Raw genomic sequence first — 11,068 nt, forward strand, 5'->3', positions numbered from 1 at the left:
ACCTTAGTGGGTATCAATCTCCTGTTGGGGTATAGACTAAATTCACGCATCGAGTGATCAACATCAACAGAGCAACTTCAGTAACGCGTTTTTTGATCCACAAATGTAAAAGTTGGCTACCCAATGCCCTAAAACATACGTTAAAAGTAACCAGAAATTAGGCTTGGTGCCAAACTGAAATTTTTGCCTGCAGACGGAGTCGTAACGTAGCCGATTCGGCGCAAAGCAACTAGCAACAGCAACACTGAGTCACGCAGCACTTCGAAAGCGGCGCGCTCAAAGAACTGTGGCGGCGCACGTACATAAAGCGCCATCTCTGATGCCGCCATCACAGCTTCCCGGGAAATCGTTCGAAGCAACGCCGCGAAGCATTGATGGTCCCGTTGGTAACGTTTCCCGTTGCTTTCAGGCAGCATTTTTTTGGGCATACGATAGCAGCTTAAGTACGAGTTGGCTTCCCAGAAATCGAAAACAAACGGTCCTTAATGTCATGTAACACGGCGAATGTATATATTATACAATAAAGAAAGAAGGCAGTGGTTAAAAGACGAGTAACGCAAATAATAGGGCACAAACCGTTGATATCTTCACTGCAATCCGTATTCAAAATCACGTTAAGGGCTCATTTGAAAGAGGTAGTGAATCAGAGGGAGGTATCGAAAAATAACTCATTACCTATACAGAAATCTGGAAAGAGAGTGGGACCACATAAAGAAAAGACAATGTATCGAGACAAGCCCACAAGAATTTGGAAAGAGAGATAATTATTTGTCTTCCTGCTTACTACATCGTAATGAACAACAACAAAAGAAGAATCTTGTATTGAAGCTGCATTAGTGTGACTAGCAGCGCTCAGAAATGTTGTAACCTTTTATTCGTGGCACTCAAAAGGAAATATTACACCAGAAGTTTATTTCTTCAGGAAATTCAGAAAATTTTGGGGTGATTGATTGTTACCGCATTGTTGATACCAGCAGTATTGTCATCTTTTTTTTTTTCAGAGTAGATCAGACAGTGGCGTAAACGACTGGTATATCCCATGAAAAGAATAAAATTTTCAACGGCGATGAGGTGGCTTCATCTGTCAGTGTAACGGGAAAACGCATTGCACTACGGCGCACTTTTTATGAAAGGAGCCTGTGAAGCAAAATAATATATTGCTCTTTTGGTTTCGCGCCCTGGTTGTAGAATTCAGCCTGTCTACGAAGCTCACTTTCACTAAAAGTAGCATGTTCTCTGTAAATATTTTATTACATGGTATTGTAATTAACTTTTAAATGTTATTCAATATATTATTAGCTTTTCTTAAAATATTTAAACCATGTCGGCTTATGGTATAAACCTGATAACACTTGAGAAGTATCTGCCACCAAACCTGATAAAAAGTAATATATGTTGAAGTTTACAAAGAAGTGTTCTGGAGTTCCAAAAGGGTGCACCCTGAGAAATGATTGCCGATGGCCCGATGTGTTTTCCAGCACATTTAGGTGGCTGACACCTGAAAAGTGGCGGGGTTGGTATTTTTTCGAGGCCGCCGGGACGCCACTAGCGCTGCTTGGCTTGAATGTTATCTGAAGTGCGCACTGAGGCCCATAATTAAAATAATATTTCGTGACTCCACTGAATCTAGCAATTAAAACATTGCATGTTTTTAAGCTTCTAATTTAAGCCTGTGTTAGGGATTCAAATATAAGTTCAGCTGCCGAGTTATCAAAGAAATATGTCACATTTGTCATTATATGAAGAAATATAAGATACCCTTTTTCAATGGCATTCACGTTGAGGACTTTTCTTTTTAATTTGAACATTTATAGGAGATGCCGGTGCTCTTCCCAGCAGCGGCTATGCTTATTGAGTGAGATACATAATTGAAATCACAAACTTGACGTGAATTAAGAAAAGCACCGGATGCCCTTCAAGACAAATTCATATGTTTCGTGACGGGTGGAATTCAACACAGTAAAAAGCACTGACACTGCTTTGAAAACAAAATAGATTATGTAAAAGGGTTTGCAAGAGCACATGAAAGTCACTTAGACATTTTGACATTCGACAACATATGAGCGCTAAGATTTCTATGAGAGCAAATGCGAAAGCGATAGAAGAAGATGCCTTCAAGCAGATTAGGCGAAACAATTTGTGCCAAGCATGACTGCACTAAATGCCGTGTGCACTTGAAAGACTGCTGCTTATAGTACTGGTGAACTTTCCCGCCATCGGGTCGTGCACGGCTGCTTCGCCGGAATCGAAGGACACACTTCCGCGTTTGCCAAAGATTGTGGCTATCACCCTGCTCTCGGAGTTCACCGTAGAGGAACTGCCGCGCTCTTCGGCGTTGCTGTTCTGCCGCCATTGCACCTGCGGTAAACAATGATACGCGTGTTGCGGTATCTATACTGGCATCAGCAGTGAACACAGGCGTATTACTTGCGTATTATGTGAACATTCGCGTATTGTGTCAGTACCACATTGTTCGTGGCGGTCACTGCGGAAGTATCGAGCTGGCTTTTCCTAAGTGATAAAGATACATGATAAATTCGTAATTCGTAATAACAATATAGAGATGGTAAAATTGCTATAAAAGTACTAAAATCATGAATATTTACTTCTCATAACTGTGAAAAAATTATTAATTTACATTACAAGTTTGGGCTGGCTGTCAGTCATGAAATTACGTTACCATTGCTTACGAAACGCAATTGAATTACCTTGAAGTTACTTGACCAAAAGTTCACGTTCATGTATAATGCATGTATACTTTATTCAGAGCACTTATACATTGTTGAACAAATATATACAAAATCAATTTGTTCAAACTCCCATGCTTGAGCTTTGGTCCTCCGATAAGCTGTTCTTTGTTACATTTCTTTCCTTTTTCGGGTGAATATCGATGTCATAAAGCAAGCAGACATAGCACATTTTAGTAAGAAGTAATTGAAGAAGTAATGATGGATCTCGGTGAACTGACTCGCTTGACGCGTAGCGCATTACACTGCTTAATTATACCAGCCTAAAACAATACACCCTACATCAATCTTTGCTACAACGATTATTTCAATTGCTGCAACATAATTGCTATCAAATCTGCGAAAATAGTCTGCTTACCGGAAGGCAGCGATCGAAGAGTTGGCTAGACTTGAACTTTCTCATCGCCACCCGCCTGACGCTTCGGTTGAGGGCGCAGTGGAACAGGAACAATGCACAGCCCTGGTGATGATGAACTTAGATCAATCAGCCCGCTTGCACTTCAGGTGGTGCAAATAAAATAGAGGAAAAACTCTGAGGAACCAGCTTGTATTGCTCACAGCAAAAGTGTACTGTCTAAGCAAGCTGCCATACCCAAGGGGTATTTTTTTTATAGTGCGACACAGACCAGTGATGGCGCTAGGGCCATCTGTGCTACGACGCTCGACAAAAAGTGCTCATGGCGAAGGCATACCCCGACTCTAATCTGTAATATATGGCAAATACGTTTCAGCCTACTCCTCAAAGCTGTACTCGCACAATACGGAAGCCAACAAACTAATGAGGCGAGCTCGTGTGGCGTCATGAAAGTTGAGGTTTGTCGCAATCACGTTCCTGGGAAGCAGCAAATCGATTACCTGAGGTGCAGCCTTTTGCGGGTGAAATATCAGATAGAAAATGCCTGTTTGGGCTGATTTGACTTGCAAACTCTGTCGAGGTAAACGCTGTCCTATAGAAGGTTCAATGAAGAGATAGTGCGGTGACTTCGCAAAAACTAACAGTGGCTGAAACATAGCATCCGAGGTCGAGCGCGATTTTGGAGGGCCTGGCTAAAGCGTGGCCTCCTAGATGGCAGGCGTGCGCTGTGAACACGATGCGTGCTCGCCGTCTCGCAGCCCCGCCGCGTTGGTCTAGTGGCTAAGGTACTCGGCTGCTGACCCGCAGGTCACGGGTTCAAATCCCGGCTGCAGCGTCTGCATTTCCGATGGAGGCGAGAATGTTGTAGGCCCGTGTGCTCAGATTCGGGTGCACGTTAAAGAACACCGAGTGGTCGAAATTTCCAGAGCCCTCCACTACGGCGTCTCTCATAATCATATGGTGGTTTTGGGACGTTAAACCCCATATATAAATCAATCGCCATCTCGTAGGTCATTGCTAAAGCTTAGTCTTTTGCGCCACCACCACCAGAGGCGCTGAATGCATCTAAGCATTCTGCCCAAAGGGGCGGAGAGGTGGAACATGAGTTCATATTTTTGTTAGTTACAATAAGATCAATTTATCCTAAGTAATAAGGCATTAAGTTGGCATAGAAAGATAGTTTTCTTTTGATTCTTTTTTTATGAGCCTAGTGGCAAACAAGTCACCGCCCCGTTTATGAAGGGGAGGTCCATAGCATCTATCCATCCTAACTGCGCTTTCGCACAGAGAGCGCTGACAGCGCGAAGCAGCATCTGCGGGTCCTCTCGTAGTGTATGACTGGTTCCCTTGTCCCTTCGTGTAGTCGAAGCCTGTGGACTGCTCCTCATTCTTACCTCAACCAAGACCAGTAGTGAAGCTAAATCTCTGTAAATCAAAACCAGCATTGCTTAGCAATCACGCGGCAAATTTGGTTTCCACAAGATCAGTCATAGCAAATTTTTGTAACCACCACTGACCAAACTTGCGGGACACATAAGTGCCAAACTAACCAACTATGGTGGCTAGCTAAGAAAAAGTAAAGCACTTCTCACGCCATGTTTTAAGTGTTCAACTCTGCGCAATGGGCATTTATTACTCGTAATTTTAGGCGCTTACGTATTTCATGCAGTCTCGACAAAGGGTCAAACGATGCAGTAACCCTGCAAATCGTGTTTCTATTTAGGGGAGAAGCTTCTTATGGCGTCACCCATTCATCCCGTTATCGTTTGTAACCACCGGTGGCACATGTCTGAGAGAGTGGTTATGTGCCACAGGGGATATACATTAGGGGTGAAGCTGCTGAAGACGTGGGTCGTGCGTCCTCGATGTATGTAGGTAGCCACCTACTGATTAGTTCCTAGAATGTCCACTAGATGGCGGTATTTGTATATATGGTATAAATGATTAAAAGATGCGAGATGGTGGTACTTGGAGTGTTCACTAGATGGATGGACGTACAGATAGACAGGCGGACAGACGTGTGGGTGGAGAGATCAACCCACGGTTGGATGGACGGACGGATGCACGAAGGAACAGACGGACGCTTCGCCCTACTCATCATCATTAAGTCCGTGGATATGGTGTGACCTTTTTCGCACTTGTTAACACTATCGCTATGATAAAAATAACCACAGCCCCTAATGAGAAATACCGCGAGCCGACGCGACACTTTTGAGGGTTTTCAATGGCTTGAAGTGCACCAGTCAAACACAATGACGCTCCTTTCAGAGCGCTCGTGTTTTTTCGCACTCGTTCGTGCCAACTTTGAGCGCTTAGGAGCAAACTAGGGTCCGACGTATTGTTCGATGTTTTTCCTAACCCAGCTGAAACATGGGGATCTCTGGTACGTAGGCTTATCTTAACCCGGCTGACACAACGGGATCTCCCGTACATGTGCATAGGCGTATCTTGACTCGGCAGATGAAGTCTCCGCAAAGTAGATATCGTGAATTGCCACGAACGAAGGTGTAGTTGCAAAATATGGCCGTAAACGTAAAGGCTATCCGGCGAGTAGTTTACGTTCTGCAAATGTCTACATTCCGTGAACGCTCGCACATTCGCAGACCCCTTGCTGTATACGCTAACTCGATGACGTAAAGAAGTATGCGCAGGCTGTAAGAACCTGTTGGTGCTACTTCAGAGCCACCCCACACGAGTGCTATTTGTAAGTCTATGGTCTTCTCCCTGCAGATTCATGAGTACATACGACTTGCTTCACGCACCGTTCACCAAATGAAAACGCGTCCCTTAGTGTTGAGCGGATCGTCATGGTTTTCATGCAGTTGCTCGTTCTGTGTGGCACTCATATATAGACAACTCTCCTGCCTCTTTTTTTTTGTTACTTTTCAGTATTTTATTATTATTTTTTGTAAAAAACAAGTAAACCTACACAAAAGAAACGAAAAAAGTAAGTACGTTTCTGAAGAAGCAGTGCACACACCCGCATGTTGATGATAACAATTGCCAAACGATAAAATCACGGAATTCTGGGAACATGGTTTTGAAGTGACGTGTGTTGTAGGTATAAAACGAGACTCCGCAGCTGAGAATACGCAACTACATAATCTGTGCTATACCGTTTCGCGGTACTCGCCTGTGACGTGTTTAGGATGCAAAAGGCGTACGTCGCCACCACGGACGCCGGTTTGCTGTCTAAAATGAGAAATCCCGGCAGCCAGGTGAGTCCCAAAAGAGGCAGCATTATCACCGTCGTCCTAATCCAGCGCCTGCAACAAAGAGGGAACAAGATGCATCAACGCCGCGTGTTAACGCAGATTATACCTGTTCAAACATCGCCCATGAGTTTCACGTACTCGCGTAAGTCGGTTTCATTGGCTCCTAATTACACTGCATGTCTTTGAAACTTTAAAAGGACGCTAAAGAGCAACACGTTTTTTTTCGCATTAGTAAACGACTCCTTCACGATACCAGTAACGCCTCGCTTGTAGCGAGATGACGCTTAGTAAACGAGAAAACGTGCAAAAAGGAAATGTGAGTGGCGCACCGTTTCTCATGACGTCTCATATTTTGATGGCGCCTATCAGCGCGTGGATTGTTCGTAAGCGGTAGAAATTAAGTACATTGTACTTTGCGGAGGCCATGTACTTACACAATGAGTTTAAAGAAACCTTGTTGAGCCGATTACCCCAGAAGACTTTGAAATCTACGACGTCACACGTGGAGAAAATGGCGCAGTATTGAAAAATGAGACGCTGAATTTGATTTTATCCTCTATAAATAAACCTATGACGGTGAACTTCACGACATCACAGTCGTCAAAGTACAATTTACGAAGTTGAACCATTATACAGTTTCTATTTAGTGCCCCTTGTAAACCCCGTAGTGAAGGGTGCCGGGCAATGAAATGTGCTCTTGTGTCACCCGCTTTGAGAGCAAACAATACCTGTGGTAAAGATAATGTGTTCTTGCGTGTAAATCACTGCATGACACCTGTGCTGAAAAAAAAAAGATCGACTGCCGTCGTCGCGTTGTCCAACACTCCATGAGTTGGTTGTTCTACAAACATACATATCTAAAATGAAAACGGAAACAGACAACAAAGCTTCAAGCAACCATAATGCTCCATGTGTAGTGTACGTAGCGTCAGCCTCAGGTGCCAGTAAACGTTTGGTTCACTTGTGTAGACCTTGGAGTGAAAGAAAACTTATGTAGTGGGTATGCGCCATCTTAATGACACATACCCACTACAGTGACACTACATTGACAAATTAAGCTGCGCTTCCTTCGGCGTGGCCTCTGCAACACTCTGGCAGCGCGTCATTGCACTACCGAAGCGGATCACAGAGGCTACGTATGAAGGTGCGCGTAACTAAGATTTGCTTTACCGAAGGCTGCAGTGATTGCAGCTGTTCGCAAGAAAACAGTGTGATAGTTGAATGAACTCGTTCAATTATTGCTTGATAATTATCCCGAGAGCTAATTAGAATTTTCGTAACTAACTCCGTGCGCCGATATCATATTGCCACATGCTTCTAGTAAAGGGTCGTATGCCAAGACGAATGCTCAGACCACAAACCGGAAAGAAGGGCGTGCGTGACCCCGCTTTAGCGAGCAAGCCCAACCGACGCGCTCGGCATAAGAGCTCTGTTGCTCAGACCTCAATAAACTTCCTCTAGACCGCTGGAGCGACGTGACGATATGTGTAGAACGCCTGTCTATCACGCAGAACTCATGGGTTCGATTCCGCCGTGAGCTCCTGAGTATTATTTTTCACGATCATAGGGACTATTCATTCAGGTACAATGGTGCGGAAGGTGGCACCATATTTTCTGTCAGACGGGCTCTTTGTAACCAAACGAGTTCTTCATAAGACCTTTATGCCTACCAGAAGGCTTAGGTTTCAGCCAATCCGCAACATTTCTATGCAAACAAAGCAGAGACCGTAGCGCGTGCTCATGTGCGAGTGTGGAATTTTCGCAAGTACACTTAGCATAGTCTATCCTCGGCATACTCTACGCAGTATAGGACGTCGAAAGAACAGCCTCTTGTCAAAGCGCGAGGTTCTCGCTCGGATCGTTAAAGGCCCAAAACACACGCATTATCAGCTGAGCGATACTTACTCCTTCACAGATAAACCGTGCGAAGAAAGCTGAGTACGGAGCGATATTTTGTTTCCCTGCGCAGGCTAGCTCGTCTACAGAGACCGTCCCTACGACGAAATGACTCTTGTAACGGAGGATTTTTTTTTTCGTTCTGGTTACACTGAGAGTGGTGCTACATGGGACCTTTGTATCAAAGTGGCCCGTGTAAAAAAGTCAATTCGAAGGCCCTGAACCCCCTTTTTGTCAAGCCGTTTGAATATTTGAATGTATACTATTTCGCTGTTTGAATGAATATCATCTTGTAGTACCTGGTGCCGCACTACCACAGAGTGCAGTCGGGCGGGCTCAAGCGTATACAAAATGATGTGGCTGATAACCACCGCTGTACAAGGTGGTACTTAAGCAGGAGGCTTTCATCACATTTGCCTGCATCGTCGGATCCGAACGATGCAAAAGAAACAAGTGTGTGTGAACAGGAGCACAGTTCACGTTATCTGTTTTAACCAGTATACTTTATTGCTCACAAGAAAAAAAAAGAAGCTGAAGAATACCAGTCATATCGCGCAGTGAAAAACCACGTGAGCTCAAAGCCGATAAGAACTGTAGCCAACTGCAAAGATTGCTCTGCTGCTCGTGTTCATTTTCGCTGTCGCCATCAGCGGGGTCTCAGCCGCAAGGCGAAACCCAAAATTTTCTGCGCCCACAACGCACGATATAGGATGTCACAAGCGTCAACAGGTGTAGAGCATTAACTTCTTGGGCTTTTAAATCACTACTTTATTTTTTTTCGGTATGTTACGACGAAAAATTAACAAAGTCTCAAATTGTTTATTGTACTAACCAAGCGGTTTTTTCGCGTATGCGCCTATCACAGTTCTGTTCGTTTCGTAAAACATACCAAACGGAAATGCGAAACGAAAATACAAAGCGGAAACGAAAAATACACCAGCAAATGTTCACAAACGCAAAAATACACCGAAAACAGAATAAATTCGCGCTTTCTTTGATGTCTCACGCCCTTAGAAGCGAAGTTTAGAGAGCGCGGCAATCTCTAAACTTCGCTTCTAAGGGCGTTGAGACATGTAGTGTTACTGAAGATGGCTTAGCACCGTGCATGTGGCGACGTAAGTGGCACTACTGACAACCGCCTTTGTTGTAGTGACCACACTGACGAGTTTTCTTTATGTTCAGTTACAGTTCTCACCACTCATTTTTTTCTACAAGTCCCTCTCCCACCCAACTACTTGGTAATAATCAGGATGTCAGAACAATTGAACAAAAAAAGAGGCGTGTTAGTGACGTGTACAAGGAGCAGCTACGTTTCGGCACCGGCAAGTAATTTTAAGTCATATTAGACTAAAGTGTTTAATCATCAAGCCCGCCTTTGCCACGACCGTTAGTGAGTGAGTGTGAGTGAATAGGGAGACACTGGCTCATCACCCCGATTTCTTGAACTAACAACAACAACAACAACAACAAAACAGCAGCAGTAGCGCTCACAATTTCCAGAGTTAAAAGAAAAGAAAAACAAAACAAAGCAAAAAACGATTCACCACTCTTGAGGTCAGTTTACGATTAGTGCCTGCATTCAATGTCGCATCGGTAACTGCCAAGGCGGACAACTACGTCTCAATTTAGGCATTTTAGGGCACATGTGCGCATACATTTTGATAAACTTACGCCAGCTTTAGTAACTAAGGTGCTTTTGATGACCCATTGTGCGGCTGCAAATACATCAAAGTGGTCGCTTATTGATAGAGCTGTTGACATGGCGCAGCGCCTGTAACTGCAAAAGCAAGAATTCGGAGACGTCGTGGTCGTTTCACTTCAAGCAGAGCGCTCTATTTTATGGGAAGCGTAAAAAAAGAGACGTGCATTCCGAGGACGATAAAGCAGGACGTTATACGCTGCACGTGAACTTGCTCAAAGGAATGACAGGGTGTCTGAGAGCTTTCAACCTCCACGGGCAAGTCACGAGGCATGCGGCGCTTTATCACTGACAAAGCAAACAGAGCGAGTTAATTCTAGCAGGGCCTCATCACTATCTCCGCCTGCAGCAGCCTTCGCGAATTGTGTCTTCGTTTGCTAAAGTGAAGTGTTTTTGATGCAACATGGAGCAAAAAGATGTCGTGTGAGGTGGTCATATGTATTTATTTATTTGATGTGAACTTAACGCTACAGAACCTAATTTCACAGTGCACGTATACGAAGTTTAATGTAAGTATAACATATATAGACAAACTCACTCACTCACTCACTCACTCATAATGAAGATGTACTAAACCTAGGAGAGACAAAGCGGAAAATACGCAGCAGGACAAAATCAACAAGAACCAACACAGTGAATATTGTGCTCACAATATATTAAAAAAAGCACACGAAAGTCAGAAATAATTGTATGAATACTATACAAAAATAAGATATATTATATAGCATATACTGTGTACTATATATATGAATACTATGTCATGAATTTATGAATACGTACGCCACTCCACTCATTATCGAGGGTGGGATGTTTGATAAACATGCTCTCCTTTTGGAAAGAGGAACATCGGGACGAAAGCAGTCCCGTTGTTAGATACAGTTGAACGCTAAACGTTCATTGAATACTTTGTGGGTAATTAGAAAATTTCAACTATGCTATGAACTGTGACCATTTCCTTGTCCGTGGACAAGAAGTATTTGAAGGGGCCGTGAAATGTCTGCCAAAACATTTTCAACTACGCATTTATTCAGAATCCTGGCCGATCATTCAGTACTACACCTTGACTTGTTTATTTGTCTGGTTTCACTTAAAAGCTATAAAATCACAATTTAGACTCCCCAGTTCCTTTTTTCCTCAACTGTACAGCAGACATCAC

At 43.7% G+C, this 11,068-nt stretch overlaps 1 protein-coding gene across 1 annotated transcript in view; it reads right to left on the reverse strand.

Annotated features, from left to right (window-relative positions):
• Positions 1-1,760: 1,760 nt before the first annotated feature.
• Positions 1,761-11,068, reverse strand: part of LOC142803472 (adhesion G protein-coupled receptor L2-like) — a 19,971-nt gene continuing 10,663 nt past the window's right edge. The window contains exons 4-6 of the mRNA XM_075888589.1: positions 6,236-6,368; positions 3,106-3,207; positions 1,761-2,358 (exon numbers count right to left, since the gene is read on the reverse strand). Of these exons, the coding sequence (XP_075744704.1) occupies positions 2,158-2,358; positions 3,106-3,207; positions 6,236-6,368 (436 nt within the window). The 3' untranslated portion in view covers positions 1,761-2,157. The remainder of the gene's footprint in view (positions 2,359-3,105; positions 3,208-6,235; positions 6,369-11,068) is intronic.

This window comes from Rhipicephalus microplus, chromosome 1 (genome assembly GCF_043290135.1).
Source record: "Rhipicephalus microplus isolate Deutch F79 chromosome 1, USDA_Rmic, whole genome shotgun sequence".
Classification (NCBI taxonomy): Eukaryota; Metazoa; Arthropoda; class Arachnida; order Ixodida; family Ixodidae; genus Rhipicephalus; species Rhipicephalus microplus.